The 18,355-nt window shown below is 47.9% G+C and overlaps 2 protein-coding genes across 3 annotated transcripts in view; one reads left to right on the plus strand and one right to left on the minus strand.

Annotated features, from left to right (window-relative positions):
- Positions 1–678: 678 nt before the first annotated feature.
- Positions 679–18,355, minus strand: part of LOC144688420 (transcription factor E2F1-like) — a 28,436-nt gene continuing 10,759 nt past the window's right edge. Inside the window, exons 4-8 of one of the 2 annotated variants that reach the window (XM_078554929.1) lie at positions 12,157–12,317; positions 9,269–9,381; positions 6,071–6,287; positions 4,396–4,658; positions 679–737 (exon numbers count right to left, since the gene is read on the minus strand). In XM_078554929.1, coding sequence (XP_078411055.1) covers positions 4,408–4,658; positions 6,071–6,287; positions 9,269–9,381; positions 12,157–12,317 — 742 coding nt within the window. In that variant the 3' untranslated portion in view covers positions 679–737; positions 4,396–4,407. Of the gene's footprint in view, positions 738–4,054; positions 4,659–6,070; positions 6,288–9,268; positions 9,382–12,156; positions 12,318–18,355 lie in introns of those variants that run through there. The other variant, XM_078554928.1, reaches the window with a different exon arrangement.
- LOC144688419 (rho GTPase-activating protein 39-like) overlaps positions 16,847–18,355 on the plus strand; it is a 551,921-nt gene continuing 550,412 nt past the window's right edge. The window contains exon 1 of the mRNA XM_078554925.1: positions 16,847–16,883. The gene's annotated coding sequence lies outside the window, so the exon portion shown is untranslated. The remainder of the gene's footprint in view (positions 16,884–18,355) is intronic.

The following is an 18,355-nucleotide window of genomic DNA, read 5'->3' on the forward strand; positions in this document are numbered from 1 at the left end:
CGCTACGTAAATGCAAGTTCTCTCTCTCTTTCTTTCTTCAGGGTCCGTGCATGAACCACACAGACGCTCAGAAGTGGAAAAGCAGCAGAAGTGCAACAGTCTCTGGACACTCGACCCAGCAACAGAATCGTGCCCTGGATAAGTGGGAGGAGTTACCCGGAGAGAAGTGGGGGGTGGGGGAGTGATCCCACTGACTTGGTTAGGGGACCCCAGCTGCCCCTCCCTTCCCGCCTCCGGAGGTGACAACCTCGGGAATGGCATTGGAAACGGGCAACAATTCGAGTTACTCCGCCCACTCAGCGGGTTTCCAATCGGAACTTTTAAAGTGAGAGCCATGGTCACCGACCATACCCAATGGGGCAACTTCCTCAGCACTCGGCGCCCCCCCCGCCATTGCCGTGGCAATACAACATCGGCCTCTCCCTTGCAAATCGCGCAGCATCCTACCGTCTCAGCCCCGACTCCAGCTGAAACAAGCTTCTCCTCGTAAAGTGAATCGCGTGAAGAGTGAATCGGACTGCAGCACACTGTTTGCCTCCTTCAGTAACTCACAGCAACCGATAACCCTGGCGTGGGGCCGAGGGGTTTTTAAAGCAGCTTTCACCGGGGAAGTCAGTCAAAGAGCAAAGTCTCCAGCCCACACAGGCGCTTGGATTTCTCGGGAGTTCAGACCCACCCCCCCAGGCTGGCCGTTCCGAGGCAGGGCAGCTCCTGGATAATCTACGCCGCAAAATTTCCTGGAGAGTCAAGAAAATTCAAAATTAAAAAAAAAATAGTTCAACGGGGAAAAGAAAACGGGATTGATCAGGGAATTGTTTTTTTAAAAAAAAGAAACACTTGCACGACAAAATGAATACTCGAGTGTCGCTGAGAGAAAGAGACATGCTGTCAAAGCTTCTCGTCTTGCACTTCATAAGACATAGGAGCAGAAATTAGGCCATTCGGCCCATCGAGTCTGCTCCGCCACTCAATCGTGGCTGATAAGTTTCTCAACCCCATTCTCCCCGTAACCTTTGATCCCCTTGCCAATCAAGAACCTATCTATCTCAGTCTTAAATACACTCAACGACCGGCCTCCACAGCCTTCTGTGGCAATGAATTCCATAGATTCACCACTCTCTGGCTAAAGAAGTTTCTCCTCATCTCTGTTCTAAAAGGTCTTCCCTTTACTCTGAGGCTGTGCCCTCGGGTCCTAGTCTCTCCTACTAATGGAAACATCTTCCCCACGTCCACTCTATCCAGGCCTTTCAGTATTCTGCAAGTTTCAATCAGATCCCCCCTCATCCTTCTAAACTCCATCGAGTATAGACCCAGAGTCCTCAAACGTTCCTTATATGTTAAGCCTTTCATTCCTGGGATCATTCTCGTGAACCTCCTCTGGACCCTCTCCAGGGCCAGCACATCCTTCCTGAGATACGGGGCCCAAAACTGCTCACAATATTCTAAATGTGGTCTGACCAGAGCCTTATAAAGCCTCAGCAGCACATCCCTGCTTTTATATTCTAGTCCTCTCGAAATAAATGCCAACATTGCATTTGCCTTCCTAACTACCGACTCAACCTGCAAGTTAACCTTAAGAGAATCCTGGACTAGGACTCCCAAGTCCCTTTGCACTCCAGATTTCTGAATTCTCTCCCCATTTAGAAAATAGTCTATGCCTCTATCCTTCCTACCAAAGTGCATGACCTCATGCTTCCCCACGTTGTATTCCATCTGCCACTTCTTTGCCCACTCATCGGGACAGACAAGAATGCCAAATTTCAAAGGGAGCAACAATCGATACTGCGTGACCAAAGGGTCCAACAATCGATACTGCGTGACCAAAGGGTCCATGAATGCCGGGGAGAAATTTCTCCCACCAACATTCAGCAAGGCTTTTCTTCCCAGCCTTTCCCACCGCCCAAGATACCCAGGAGGATGGCTGGCTGGCTGCCTGACTCCATCCCATGAAAGACGTCGGCACTCCTACCCCACGCCAGATCCTGCGTGCTGATACATTCACCCTTGGGTAAAGTGCAGCCAGTGGTGACCATTGCTGCCCTTCCAGCACTGGCACCAGTGCCAACACCCCAGGTTGCTGACGGAGGGACCACGAGGGATAATCATTGCCACAGGGGCATTTTATTTGTATGTACTCTGGGGCTGTTGCAAAACAGCCTCAAAACATCTGAAATAAAAACAAAGCTCAACGCTCCGGCAGCACCTATGGCGGGAGGAACAGAGTTAACGTTTCAAGTCGAATGCGACTCTTCTTCAGGATGCCAGTGCGATGGCAGATACCATAGGCCGCTTGGCCCAATGATTAGCTGATCCAATCAGGCATGTTTTTTCAGTTGTTCATAATAGGTATTGTATGGACCATGCTCAACCAGGCCGCGCTCGCAAAACCCAAAGCAGAGCATCTACTGTTAGATGCAATCCCATGATTGGGCAGCACTTGCTGAACAATCCTGAGTGTGCTAATAGCTACACCAACAACCAATTTAAGATCATCCGTCAAGCTCATAACATGGCTTATTTACGCTTGCTAGAAGCACAATCATACAAAGGGACCCATTCTCTGCAAACAAATGGAATATGTTCAAGCCTTACGTCTTTTTTTGAATTAACCTGGGAGCTTGGGGAGCCTATAGTAACCTGTTGCTTTCTCCCCAGCAACGCCTCGGCCAATCAGAGCCGACTTGCCAACTAATCAGTGCCCTTCTCTCCTGTAGTGTAAATTGTTGTGGTAGTTTGAAATTTGGCATTCCTGCCTTTGCCCTGATGAGTGGAGGACAAAAAGCTTTGGCAACATGTCTCTCTTTTCAGCAAGTCTCTGTTTCTCTCACCGTTTCGATGCTGTCAGGCCTGAGTATTTCCGGCACTTTGTTTTAATTTCAGATTTCCAGCATCCGCAGTATTTTTATTGCTTTTATTTTAAGTTTGAAACACCTGAGGTTTCACACAATGCTTACACACTCACGGCTGGATCTCTCCACTTAACTCATTTCATTAACACTGCTTCAGTTAAGTCAGTCACGCCCATTCCTATTAAGAGCCCTGGTCAAATCCCGCACCCATGCTCCCAAATTCTCACCTGTGTGAACAGGGCAGGTAGGGAGACTAGAAATTCACCATGGTGTGTGGGGGAGGGAGGCACAGAAATCTCTACAGGGGGAGTTGGCTTCTGTTTTGTAAACTCTTTTGCATCTCTCCAATTCTAAAATTCCCCAAAACGTTCAACATGATCCCAAATTCTTTCATCTTAAAAGGTTAGCAACCCCAGCTCCAGGCAGCCAGGTAAACCGCATCTCAAGTGTCTCTCGCAAGTTGAGACCTAAAACACTTGGGCACCAGGACTCAGTGGCTGTGCTGCACCTTTATATGGCACGGGTGGATTCAACCTGGAGCAAAGGCTTAAAGGGAACAGGCCGCGGAGTAAGCACACGTCGAACGTGATACCTTTAAATGTAATTTTTAGTTCACGTACACACTCGCGTACTGCGATCCACCCTCCGTCCACCATTTACACACCAAGTTGTCCCATGTTGCCAAGGAGAAGCCAAACCAGCCTTCACAAGATAGGAAAATGCATTCCGAGTGAGATCCTGTCACAGTCATTCATTCAGTGAGGATGGATGGGCCTCTGCTTTGCAGATGCTGCATGAGGTGGTGCGGGGTGGGGAGAGACTGTGCCGTAATGGTAATGTCACCAAACCAGTCATCCAGAGGCCCAGGCTACTTGCTTGGGGGCATAGGTTCAAATACCATCCCAGCAGCTGGCAGAGTATAAATTCAAATAATAAATCTGGAAATTAATAATTCAATTCATAAACCTGGAATACAAAAGCTAGTCTCAGTAATGATGACCATGACAGCTATCATTAATTGTCGTAAAAACCCATCTGGTTCACTCATGCCCTTTAGGGAAGGAAATCTGCCACCCTTACCCTGGTCTGGCCTACATGTGACTCCAGACCCACAGCAATGTGGTTGGCCCTCTGAAATGGCCTAGCAAGCCATTCAATTCAAGGGGCAATTAGGGACGGGCAACAAATGCTGGCCTTGCCAGCGACACCCACATCCCACAAAAGAATACATTTAAAAACCAGGGAAGGAAAGGGGTGGGGGAGGAAGAAATGCTCTTGTGCTCCTGTGGTGTGGAAGGAAGGCCACCTATATGTCGAACGGAAAACATGGAATTACCAAATTCACACCACCAGAAATATTCACCCAACATCGCTTCAGCAACCCTCGATTTTTCCCAGCTGTAATAGATACAAAGTCCTTTGTCCTCGAGTGGTCTACAGAGCAACTGAGAGGAATCCGGCTAATTCCGATCACGTGAGGGAATGGGAGAAAGTGTGCTGGAACATTCCAGGCATAGGATAATGCGGACTTTACTTTTTAACTTACCTACACACTCACTCAGAACTCCAAAGGTTGTAATGTGTCAAAGTCACAGTCAAACAACTCGCTGATCCCCTCCCCTTCGTCTAAACCAAAATGGTAATCCTGAAACTGCGGGGGAGAGAGGTTGACAAACATGTCATCAAATGGGACTGCAGGAAAGGCGTCTTCTGTCTGCTGTAGTAGGCTGGCAGCCGAGGTCAAAGGTGAAAGGTTAATGTCCACAACTCCTGCCAATGGGGAAGATGTATTACTTGCCAGGTGTGCCCCTGTGAATGCAAAAGAATTAAGCGTCAGTAGAAAGTAATGAAAATGATCAGGTCTTCCCCTGCACCACTGCCCAGCATCCCTCAAGCACCTACAGAGGGGAAATCACCAGGTTAAAAAAAAGTCCCACAGTTACAACAAATCAAAATTAAAATTAAAATGTAAACTTTCACAGGATGCAAAAGCACCTTTGCAAGTCAACATCTGGGGAAAGAGCTAATCTAAGACTTGTATTGCGCAAATCCCAAAGCATTACTGCAGCTGTACAGGGCCTTGGTGAGACCACACTTGGAGTATTGTGTGCAGTTTTGGTCTCCTTACCTAAGAAAGGATACGCTTGCCATAGAGGGAGTGCAGCCAAGGTTCATCAGACTGATTCCTGGGATGGCAGGATTGTCGTATGAGAAGAGGTTGGGTTGACTAGGCCTGCATTCACTCGAGTGTAGAAGAATGAGAGGGGTTCTCATTGAAACATATAAAATTCTGACAGGGCTGGACAGACTGGATGCAGGGAGGATGTTTCTCCTGGCTGGGGAGTGTCTGAAACAAGGGGGTCACAGACTCAGCACACGGGATAGGCCATTTGGGACTGAGATGAGGTGAAACTTCTTCACTCAGAGGGTGGTGAACCTGTGGAATTCTCTACCACGGAAGGTTACGGAGGCCAAGTCACTGAATATATTTAAGGAGGAAATAGATGGATTTCTAGACTCTAAAGGCATTAAGGGGTATGGGGGAGAGCGCGGGAGTATGGCATTGAGTTAGAGGATCAGTCATGATCACATTGAATGGCTGAGCAGGCTCGAAGGGCCGAATGACCTACTCCTGCTCCTATGTTCTAGGTTTCCATGTTTCTATAGTGCTCCCTATAATGTGCAAAGGTTAAAAATATCACATAAGGTCCTTTAAGAAAGTATTGCATTTCTATAGCGCCTTTCATGACCTCAAGGTGTCTCAAAGCAGTTTGTAGTCAATAAAGTAGTTTGAAGTATAGTCATTGTTGTAATGCATGAACCTCGACAGCTAAATTGTGCACAGCACGATCCCACAAACAGCAAATGTGGTCACAGCCAGACAATTACATTTTTTTTTTAAGTGAAGTTGATCAGGGGGATATACATCGACCAGGACACCAAAGAAAACTTGCCTGCTCTACAAAACGGTGCCGTGGACTCTTGTATGTGCACCTGAAAGGGCGGGCAAGGGTGTCTGTTAACACTTCATCTGAAAGGTAGCACCTCTGACAGTGAAGCACTCTCTCAGTGCTGCACTGGAGCGTTAGCTTTGGTTATGTGCTCAGGTTTCTGGGGTGGCACGATCTTTAGGCTCAGAGGTGAGAGTCCTACCCACTGAACCACATGGCATGGTGTGAGCATCTAAAGAGGAAAAGGTTGAATAAAAAAAAAATACCGACCTTGGCCATGACTCGAAGATGACGAGAGGATCGTGCCCAGGGGAGTTCTTCCTAATAGTTCCTGGTCGGCCAAATTGCAAAGGCTGCTGGTCCTGATGGGGCTGATCTTGACGGGGCTGGTGAGGGTCTTCACAGGACTGCAAGTGCCCGAACCACTCTCAGGGCATAGGAATACATCCACTGGCCCCCTGCTGCTTTGCAATGAGATCTGCAGTGCCTTCAGAGAGACAGAGAGAGAGAGACACACACACAAATGCACACAAATACTGATCCAATCATTGAGCCAATTTTCCGCAGTTAGATCACCGCCACCTGCAGTGGCTCGGTGTGGAAATGCACCACACCACATGGAATAGAGCCAGAGAGAGAGAGCAGGAAGGAGTCCAGATTGGTCTCCCACTGTGCTGAGGACTCCGTTTGTTCTCTTAGGCATTTAAGATTAAGGAACGATCTAGTAGGAGCGTTCAGGATCATTAGTGGAGTTAATAGGGTAGACTGTGAAACCATTTCCTTTTAGTCAGTAAAAGCACAACTAGGGCACATAAGCTTAAAATCAGCTCAGAGGTGATGTCAGGAAGCACTTCACTCAAAGCGTGGCAGAGATCTGGAATTCTATCCTCCAGAAAAGCTGCTAAAGCTGGGGGAAAATGTGAAAAGTTCAAAACTAAGAGTAATAGATTTTTGTCAGGTTAAGGGTATTAGGATTAGAGAACCAAGGTGATCCGTGGAATAAATATTAAGATACAGATCAATCCGGATCTAACTGAACGGCTGAACAGGTTTGAGGGGTTGAATGGCCTCCTCCTGTTCTTATGCTCCTGAGTTAACAGATCTCAGGCATAGGTTACGTCCCAACTATATCCACGGTATCAACACTTGCAGGTAGGCTGGGAGAGAAAGCAAGGGGAAAAATAATCAGTCTATTCTTAATCACTATCCTATGACCCTCTATTAAAACACAGCATCAGCTGACATCCTCTTTGCTCTCCGTATGATAGGGACACAGAAACAGGAGTGGCCATTTAGCCCTCCAAGCCTGTTCTGCTGCCATTCAATGAGACTGTGGCTGATTTGCAATCTAACTCCATATACCAGCCTTTAGCCCATATACCTCAATACCTCTGGTTAACAAAAATCTTATCAATCTTAGATTAAAAATTAACAACTGATCTGGAGTCAACTGTCATTTGCGGAAGAGAGCTCCAAACTCCTAGCCCCTTTTGTGTAGAAGTGTTTCCTCAGTTCACCCCTGAAGGCCCAGCTCTAATCCACCATCGCTTGGTCAAGCGATGGGATAACAGTACCTCAGAAAGCAGGGTCAGCCTTGGCCACCCCTCAACTCCCAACAGCCCGCTGACACTCACCGTCCAGGCTAGGAGCTGGCAAATGGTCAACTGGGTGAGACGAAGGGGCAACTGCTGCCACTACCCCAGCAAATGAAGGCTCATTGGACTCATTCCTGGGACTTTTGAAGAAAAGTTGAGCAGGTTGAGCCTATATCCATTGGAGTTTAGAAGAATGAGAGGTGATCTTATTGATTAAGACCATAACCATAAGATGCAGGAGCAGAAGTAGGCCATTCGGCCCATCGAGTCTGCTCCGCCATTCAATGAGATCATGGCTGATCTGATAATCCTCAATTCCACTTTCCTGCCTTTCCCCCATAACCCTTGATTCCCTTACTGATTAAAAATCTGTCTACTTCCACCTTGAATATACTTAACGACCCAGCCTCTACAGCCCTCTGCGGTAAAGAAATCCACAAATGAACTAAGATAAAAGCAAAATTACTGTGGATGCAGGAAATCTGAAACAGAAACAGAAGAGGCTGGTAAAACTCAGCAGGTCTAACAGCTCTGAAGAAGAGTCAAATGGACTCGAAACGTTAACTCTGTTTTTTTTCTCTCCATAGTTGCTGTCAGACCTGCTGAGTTTTTCCAGCATTTTTTGTTTTTGTTCCACAGATTAACTACACTCTGAGAGAAGAAATTCTTACTCATCTCTGTTTCAAATAAAAGATTCGGACGGGGCTTGATAGGGTGGATACCAGGAGGACGTCTCCTCTTGTGGGGGAGGCTAGAACTAGGGGACACAGTTTAAGAATAAGAATTCTCCCTTTTAAGACAGAGGTAAGGAGATTTTTTTTCTCTCAGAGGGTCGTTAGTCTGTGGAATTCTCTTCCCCAGGAAGAGGAGACGACTGGGTCATTATTGAATTTATTCAAGGCAGAATTAGACAGCTCTTTGACAGAAAAGGGAGTCACGGGTTGTGGTGGGCAGAGGGCAAGATGGAGCTGAGACCACAACCAGGTCAGCCATGATCGTACAGAATGGCGGTGTAGGCTCGAAGGGCCGAATGGCCTACTCCTTCTCCTATGTCCTATGTCCCTAAATGGCAGGAAACCAATCAGTGGGGAGACGGGGGAAACAGGGCAAAGTTTGTGGGCAGAAGCCAGTGGCCTTTGCAAGACTGGAATCGAACGGAGACATGGTTAGAATAGCCACATGTTCTGGGATTGGAGGGGGGGCGGGGTGGGGGTGCCGGGGAGGGGGAAAAAAAAACAAGTTTCAGCTCCTCAGCTGCTCCAGATAAAATCTGTCAGACACGGAAACGTCACAAACCGAGCTCGCAGCACACACCTCACCTCACCTCTGGACCACAGCGGCTGCAGCAGAAACATGACAGTTTTCTCATCGCTCACCCTTCCCCCACCTTTAGGGTTGCACCATTGCATTGGCCGGTGAAAGTGCTATAACCACACGCTGAGGTACGGGGTGCCCGAGAGCAACTCGGTCACTAATCCTCTCCCCTCCACATGAAGCAGCTAGTCACTATTAACAAGATCTGCTTTCGCTGGTTCAGACATGCAGCCAGGTGAAGGTTAGTTACATTGCGCTGAGGCACAGCACACAGGCATTTACCCGATGCCCCGCGCCCACCCTTCCTCTGTTGCGGAGGTGCTTGAGGACCGAGAGTTGTAGGGCTCTGAGGGGTTATAGGGTTGCCAACTCTGGTTGGACGCATTCCTGGAGGTTGCGTCCCATGACTGCCAAAAGTCCCACCCCCACCCCGTCGAAAGGTTAATCTCCAATGCCTGGAGGCTCCAGGACAATCCTGGAGAGTTGGTAACCCTAGGGAGGGTTTGGGCCAGAGCTCGGCTTTTGAAGTAGGCTAGTGATTCCCGTGGGCAGCACTTACCTCACTGGGATCAGTCACCTGGAGCTTGGTATCAGCTGGGGCTTTAATCACCATCACCATCTCATCAGCCAAGTTTTCAATGCTACGCAAGTCTTGACAAGTGACATAGGCAAATGTGCAAGAAGGTCAAGGAATAATCTTGGATTTACAAAAATAACATGTCCCATACACCTTACTTTTGAGAGACCACACAACCAATTGGGGTGCCATAACCAAAAGTTGTCTTGGCACCAGTCTTAATACGGCATCTAACAAGAGATCCCTGTGTGGTATCAACCAATCCCAGTGGCACTTACTGCTAAAACCTGGTAGTCATTTAGCAAGCTAAGTAATGTCAGTGCTGGGGGAATGGATCACTTTGCTGCTGTTTGCACCGCACATCAGCATCAGACTGGGCAGGGCGCAGGGTCAATACAGAGCATTGTAACTGAGCCAATGTGACAATGTGCATTGTCTGGAGAGGAGGGGGCGCAGGCAGGCAAATATTCCATCCCAGTAACCTGGACCCAAAATCCAGAGGTTTAAGCATGAGCAGGAGGCACGGTCTCTAGATAAATCCACCACTGCGCCCTGGATCTGGATCCAGTTGCATCTGCGGGTCGAAGCTATGAGGCTTCCCGAACATTTCACGGAGTTTTACCACTCACGCTATGTGGGGAATTTTGAGCCAAGCAGCTGACTGGAATTCTCCGGGTTCCAGCGGAACACCAGTTTTACAATATTACTCTCTGCTGACTTCAACAGGTGCTGAGAGAGCATATGGGATATTTTCCTTTATTAGCCGAGGCATAGAATATATGAGCTGGGGGGGGGATTATGTATAAAACACCAGTTAGACAGAGCTAGAGTACTGCATAAAGGTCTGGTCAGTGCTTCACAGGAAGGAGATGATCGCACTAAGGAGGGTACAGAGGAGTTTTACAAGGATGTTGCCAGGAGTGGAAAACTTTAACTATGAGGAAAAATTGGACAGGCTGCAGTTGCTTTCTTTGGAACAAAGGAGGAGGAATAGGGAGATTTTTATTGAGGTGTACAGAATTATGAGGGGCCCATCTAGAGTGGAAAGGAAGGATCTACTTCCCTCAGCAGAAAGGTCAATAACCAGGGAGCTTAGATTTAAAGTGATTGGTAGAGGATAATGGGAAGTTGGGGAGAAACCTTTTCACCCAGAGGGTAGTTGGGTCTGGAACCCACGGCCTGACAGGGACAGAAACCCTCTACATTTAAAACGAACAGGTGGACATGAATTTGAAGAGCCAGAACCTGCAGAGCTACCTAACAACAACCAGAAAGTAGATAGCTTTTATATAGCTGACACCTGCATGGTGGGCTGAATGGTCTCTTTCCGTGCCATAACTTTCTACGGTTCTAAAATCGGACAGAGTGTGGAAAGCAGCATCGAACCCGATCCGGTCAGTTTTTCGACCAGTGGGTCAGAATAAAATTCCACCCTCAACACCCCCCCACAAAGTGTTTCTATTGACGACCAAAGTTGCTCTGACAGAAGCTTTGATTTCTCTCATTCATACCACTCCAGCCATCAGATTCCATCAAAGCCGCACACCCATTTCCTGGTTGTTCACTCCAATTGAAGCCATCAGGAGCTCAGCTTCAAACAGCAGTCTCAACCCATCACCATCTGATTCCATCTCCAGCACAGCACTTGTCTGCAATCCAATCCAACCCAACCCAACCCCCTCCCCCCTACTTTTGCCACCCCCTGAATTTCTCCCTTGATTGGCCTCAAATGTCAACTGGCCTCGAACTCTAGTTCAAACGCTACCTCACACCATCCCAACCTCTCAGCCATCCCCATAGAACCTCCAATACCCCAGCTTTAATATCCTCTCCACCTCCCATTATAAATCTTTCCTACCACTACAATCTTCTCCAATCCCACCACTCAGCCTGCCTCCTCGACACTTTCAGTGCCGGGTACTACGTGTCTTGACCCTGCCCTCCGCTGCACAGCCCTCAGCCATCGCCTCCCTGCGCTCTCACTTGCAATCGCTCCAACTCCTCAAATCTTGTCTCGCTTGCCATCAGTTGCCTCCCTCAACTGCAGTGGCTTAAATAGTAAGGCTCGCCACCATCTGCTCAAGGTGCAACTAAGGGTGGCCAATAAGAGGCAGCCTTGCCAGTGACGCCCAGTGTGGATCAAGTGTAGGAAATCATTGTTTGGCGCTTGGTAGTACAGAGCTTGATTATTGCTGAAAAAAAGAGACATGCTGTTGGAGCTTTCCAACTGGCACTCATCAGGACAGAATCACAAGAATACCAAATCTCAAAAGGAACAACAATTTATAACGCATGAGAAGAGGGTGCTGATTGGTTGGCAAGTGGACTCTGATTGGAAGAGGCGCTGCCATGGAGAATGCGCCAGGGGACAGTCAACTGCCAAGCTTAAATTGAAACCAGACAGGTCAACTCCGATTGGTCAAAGCATTGCCATGGTGAATGAACCAGGGAATGGCTGACCCCAAGATTTTGTTAGTTGAAAAAGGCGCAGTGCATGGACATGTGCTCATGACAATGCCTTGACCAATCAGAGTCAAACTGCCTGGTTTGAATTTAAGCTTGGCAGCTAACTGTTCCATCATGCATTCTCCATGACAACGCCTCTACCAATCAGAGTCTACTTGCCAACCAGTCAGCCACCCTCTCCTCCTGCAGTATAAATTGTTGTTCCCTTTGAGGTTTGGTATTCTTGTGATTCTGCCAAAAAGCTTCAACTAGATGTTTCTTTTTTCAGCAATAAATCAAATCATTGGCTGCGCTGGTGAGAAAGGGGTGAAGTGAGGACAGGAGATGAAGTATCCAAAAGTACGTGAAAGCCAATCCCATTCGCGGCGCGCTGCCACTAGTTTCCCAAGCAGCAACATAAGGATATCGCTGGCTCTCCGAGTCCTCTGTCAATAGTTTGAGCTGCAGGGTGCAGTTCTGTATCAGATCCTCCAGCTTCCTATCGTTGTCGTCCAGCTCAGCAATTTCCTTCACCAGGGCCTGGTACTGGGCAAGCACCTCCCCATCCAGGAACTGATGCCCACCCCTGAGGAACAAAGGAACACAGAAGAGTCATTAATACAACCACCTCATTGGGGAGCAGGAACACACAGGACAAACTGAAGAAGCGTTCTCAATGTCCAAAAGGCATGGCACTCGCTCTCATTGCCAACCACCACCCCACCCCAACCAAAATGTTTATCATCCCTTCTTGAATTTACTGACCCAATCACCTGCACCACTACCTCCCCACCCCCAAAAACAAAAACTGGACAGTGAAATACAACAACTTATATTTATGTAGCCCGCTGGGCCAATGAAAACAGGCATGGCACATCAGCCAATGAAGTGCTTTTGAAATGTCGTCACTGTTGCAATATAATTGCCAATTCATGCACAGCAAGCTCCCTGGTTACCGACCCACTTTTAGTGGCAAGTTTTCTCCCTACTTTTTCAATCAAAACCCCTCATAATTTCCAACGCCAGGTCTCCCCTTAACCCTTGTTGCTCTAAGGAGAACAATTGCAGCATTTCCGATCTCTCCGAATAACTGAACTCCCTCACCGAGGTGTCATCCTGGTTATGCTGAATGAGGTACGAATGTTGGTCGGGACACCAGAACTTCCCTGTTCTTTTCCCCCAATAGTGGCCGGAGGATCGTTTACGATCACCTGAGCGAGGCCTAGGTTTCATGTCTTCATTCGAAAGGCGACACCAAAAGCAGTGCCACACTCCCTCAGTGTCAAACCCCGATTAAGCCTCTGCAGCCAAAGCCAAATACTGCGGAAGCTGGAAATCTGAAACTAAAACAGAAAATGCTGGAAACCCTCACCGGATCGGGCAGTGTTGGCGCAGAGAGAAACGGAGTTAATGTTTCAGGCTGGGATCTTTCACCAGAACTGAGAAAAGTTAGAAAAGCAATAGGCTTTGAGCAAGTGCAATGGGAGATTGTGGGAGGCGGGGGGTGGGGGGAAAGAGGGGGAGAACAACAAAAGGGAAGGTCTATCATAGGGTAGTGGGCAGGAGAGGTTAAATGACAAGTAGTTTCTTGGTACAAAAACTTAAAACCTATTCCATTTCTAACTTTCTCAGTTCTGATGAAAGGTCGCAGACCTGGAACGTTAACTGTTTTTCTCTCCACAGATGCTACCAGGCCTGTTGAGCGTTTGCAGCATTTTCTGTTTTTCATTAAGCCTCTGCAGCTGGGCATGAGCCCCCAACCTCAGAGGCCAACACTACCGAGCCAAGGCCCACACTCACTGAAGCCGGAGTTCAACTCGAAGCCAAGTGGCAGGTCTGCAGCTTCATCGATCCCCTTGACAGTCAGGGACGTGCACGAGGCCAGAGTTGGAGGAGCACAGGGGTCTCAGAGGGCTTTCCTGAATCATCTTCCCCTCTGGGTGCTTTGCGTTTGCACATCTCTCCAGTCGGGGTCGGGAATGGTTCAACCCCAAAGTCACCTCTGCACATTCCTGTCGGGATTTTGAGAGGAATTGATAGGGTAGAGAAGAGAGAACGTTTTCCATTGGCGGGGGAGGGGGGGGTCTAGGCCAAGGGGGATGTAACCTCAAAATCAGAGCCAGGTCATTCAGGAGAGAAGTTAGAAATCATTTCTTCACACACGAGGGTGGTAGAAGTAGAACTCTCTCCCACAAAAAGCAGTAGGTGCTAGCTCAATTAATAATTTTAAATGAGATCGATAAAATTTTTGTTAGGTAAGGGTGTTGGGGAACATGGAGCAATGATGGGTCGATGGAGTTAAAACGCAGATCAGCCAATGATCTAACTGAATAGAGGGACAGGCTTGAGAGGCTGAATGGTCTACTCTTGTTCCTATGACCATATAACTTTAAGCAAGTCAAAACCCCCAAGAACATTAAGGGGTTCGTATTTCGGATGGGCAAGTGCCCACATGAACTATGGATGGCAGGAAAGGGTTGCAGAAGTGGTGGTTAGAATAAGGTAAAACCTCCATCATTGGTAGACGAGCGGAGGAGAAAGGCAACAGGGGTGCAAAGAAAGAGAGGGCAGGGCAGGAATATCTGATGGTTTGGGGACAAAAGAGTGGAATATAAAAGTAGGAAAGTTTTACTGCAGCTGTACAGGGCACTGGTGAGACCACTCCTGGAATACTGCGCACAGTTTTGGGCTCCTTCTTTAAAAAAGGATATAACTGGGTTAGGAGTAGTTCAGAGAAGGTTCACGTGACTCATTCCTGGGATGAAGGCCTTACCTTATGAAGGCAGGTCGAACAGGTTGGGCCTGTGCCCATTGCAATTTATAAGAAAGAGCTGATCTTACTGGAACTTATAAGATCCTGAGGGGATTTGATAGGGTAGATACCGGGAGGATGCTTCCTCTTGTGAGGGGGACCAGGGCTAGGGGGGACAGTTTAAGAATAAGAGGGCTACTGTTTTAAGATGGACGTGAAGATTTTTTTTTCTTCTCAGGGGTCATTGGCCTGTGGAATTCTCTTCCCCAGAAAGCAGAGGGTCATTGGCCTGTGGAATTCTCTTCCCCAGAAAGCAGAGGGTCAATGGCCTGTGGAATTCTCTTCTCCAGAAAGCAGAGGGTCAATGGCCTGTGGAATTCTCTTCCCCAGAAAGCAGAGGGTCAATGGCCTGTAGAATTCTCTTCCCCAGAAAGCAGAAGGTCATTGGTCTGTGGAATTCTCTTCCCCAGAAAGCAGAGGGTCAATGGCCTGTGGAATTCTCTTCCCCAGAAAGCAGAGGGTCATTGGTCTGTGGAATTCTCTTCCCCAGAAAGCAGTGGAGGCTGGGTCATTGAACATATTCAAGGCCGGGCATGGTCTTATCGAATGGCGGATCAGGCTCAAAGGGCCGAATGGCCTACTGCTGCTCCCAAGTCCTATCTTCCAATGTAAAAGCCTAGCAGCGCAGGGTGGGTCCATGGAAACACACTGCACCACAGGCTGGCAACACAAAGCCATGTCCCCAGGCAGGGTTCTCAATATCGGCAAGAGTCGGCTGGACTGGGCTGGCCCGGTCCGAACAGGAGAGAGGAGATTCCAAACTTGGGAGAGAAACAGCAATTTACGTGACTCAGCTTTGGGCCTAGCAGGACACATGGTGCAACATTCAAAGGAGCCAGAGACAGAAACATAATTGCAATCCTTACTGACAACAGCTCTCTGAGAAAGCTTACAGACAAAAAAGAAAATCACAAGTTATCCCCCCGTTTTGAATAATTCCCATTGTCGTGCATTTAAAATCACCGGAACAGGAGGAGGCCCCCTCGAGCTTGTTCCAACGTTGAATTACATCACGGCTGATCAGTATTTTAACTTCATCTACCTGCCTCGCTTTCACATCCCCTAATAACAGAAACTTATCAATCTCAATCTTGGGGAATTTTCAACTGAACCCCAGCATCAGCAGCTTTTTCAGGGAGAGAGTTCCATATTTCCACTACCCTTTGTGTGTAGTGCTTCCTGAACAGCCTAGCTTTAAAGTTAGGACTTTGACCCTTTGTTCTGGACTCATAAATGATCAAAGTAGTTAACAAGGCAGAGAGAGAGAGAGAGAGAAAAAAAACTGTTTCCTCTCTCACAGAATCTCACACTGCAGAAGAGGCCCTTTGGCCCATCGAGTCTGCACCGACACGTGAGAAACACCTGACCTACCTACCTAATCCCATTTACTAGCACTTGGCCCATAGCCTTGAATGTTATGACATGCCAAGTGCTCATCCAGGTACTTTTTAAAGGATGTGAGGCAACCCACCTCCACCACCCTCCCAGGCAGCGCATTCCAGACCGTCACCACCCTCTGGGTAAAATAGTTCTTCCTTGCATCCCCCCTAAACCCCCTGCCCCTCACCTTGAACTTATGCCACCTTGTGACTGAACCTTCAACTAAGGGGAACAGCTGCTCCCTATCCACCCTGTCCATGCCCCTCATAATCTTGTACACCTCGATCAGGTCACCCCTCAGTCTTCTCTGCTCCAACGAAAACAACCCAAGTCTATCCAACCTCTCTTCATAACTTAAATGTTTCATCCCAGGCAACATCCTGGTGAATCTCCTCTGCACCCCCTCCAGTGCAATCACATCCTCCCTATAATGTGGTGACCAGAACTGCACACAGTACTCCAGCTGTGGCCTCACCAACGTTCTATACAACTCCAACATGACCTCCCTACTTTTGTAATCTATGCCTCGATTGATAAAGGCAAGTGTCCCAAATGCCTTTTTCACCACCCCACTAACATGCCCCTCCGCTTTCAGAGATCTATGGACACACACGCCATCCTCTTCCCCGTTAACTTTTTTGATCATCTTAAACAAGTCAATTAGATATAAAACTCAATTTTCTATATTCAAGGGAATATAAATCTAGTCTATGCAATCTAACCTCATAATTTAACCCTTCTTTCCCTGGTATCAGAGACAGTTACAGCACAGGAGGCCATTCAGCCCATCATGTCCACGCCAGTCAACAAAGATATGACTGCACTAATCCCATTTTCCAGCGTTTCACCCATATCCCTGGAGTCTGTGGCAACGCAAGTGAATATCTAAATACTTCTTAAATGTTATGAGAGTTTCTGACTCAACCACCCTTTCAGGCAGTGAGTTCCAGACTCATTCTGGTGAATCTGCTTTTACTCTCTCCAAGGACAATACATCCTTTCAGATCCCCATTTTAAGGTGATTGGCACAAGAAGCAAAGGCAACGTGAGGAAAAATCTCTTCTAACACAGTGAGTGGTTAGGATCTGCAGTGCACTGCCCGAGAGTGTGGTGGAGGCAGATCCAATCGGGGCTTTCAAAAGGGAATTGGATAAGCAACTGAAGGGAAACAATATGCAGGGCTACATGGAAAAGGTGAGGATTAGGCCTAGCTGAGTTGCTCTTCCAGAGATCTGGCACAGAGATGATGGGCAAAATGGCCTCCCCTCCTACATCGTAGCCATTCTCGGCGCAGTGCCCAGATCTGAACGTAGCACTACAGGTGGGGTCTAAGCAGAGCTCTGTACAGCTGCAACACAACTTCTATTGTACTTCACCCGCCCAGAGATAAAGGCCAGCGTGGCATCAGCTTTTTCTAATTATTTTTTGTACCCATTAACTAGGTTTTAGTCATTTCTGGATTTGGATCCCTAAATCTCTCTACCCCTCCACAGTTCCTGGACTCTCACTATTTTTAAACTTTAAGTGGGAATCTGCTTCCCTTCTTAAGCAGCAATGGCCTCATCTTCCAGCGCCAAACTCACGTGGCCTAGTTTTGGCAGATACCCTGGAGGGCATCACACTGAACTGGTACAAAACTCAATCTTGAGGGCCTTCACGTCAGCTTTGAAGATTCGGGCATCCTACTGGTCTTCTGGGTCCAGCTAACTCGCCACACAGAAGGGTCCTTGGTAACACGTCCTGCGCACCAGTGAAGTCGCCTCTGCTTGGTGAATGCCGACATACTTGGAAGGCTGGCCTTTGGCCTTTGAGAGGGCTGCCACACTTGTGATTTTGTCCTTTCATGAAATGCCCAGAATGCACTGCAGCAGCAAAGGTGAAAGATGAGCTTCCTATTCTTGACAACTATTCATGTCAAATTTGCATAAGGCACTATAGTTAGGCCTCATCTGGCGTACTGCGCCCAGTTCTGGGCACCATACTTGAGGAAGGATGTGAAGGCTTTGGAGAGAGTACAGAGGAGGTTCACAAGAATGATTCCAGGGATAAAGAACTGTAGCCATGAGGATAGATTGGAGAGGTTAGGACTGTTTTCCTTGGAGAAGAGAAGGCTGAGAGGAAGCTTGATAGAGGTATTCAAGGGGTACAGACAGGGTAAACAGTGAGAAACTGTTCCCACTCAAAAGAGCATCAGGAACAAAAGCCACAGATTCAAAATAATTGGCAAAAGGAGTAATAGTGATGTGAGGAAAAAAAATTTTCCCCCCCCAGAGGGTGGTTTGAGTCAGGGACAAACTTCCTTAGAGGCTGGTAGAGGCAGGTTCAATCGAGGTATTCAAAAGGGAGTTGGGTTGCTATCTGAAAAGAATAAACGTGCAGGGTTACGGGAGATAAGGCAGGGGAGTGGGGCTAGGTAGAACGCTCTTTCAGAG

Source organism: Cetorhinus maximus, chromosome 13 (assembly GCF_964194155.1).
Source record: "Cetorhinus maximus chromosome 13, sCetMax3.hap1.1, whole genome shotgun sequence".
Classification (NCBI taxonomy): domain Eukaryota; kingdom Metazoa; phylum Chordata; class Chondrichthyes; order Lamniformes; family Cetorhinidae; genus Cetorhinus; species Cetorhinus maximus.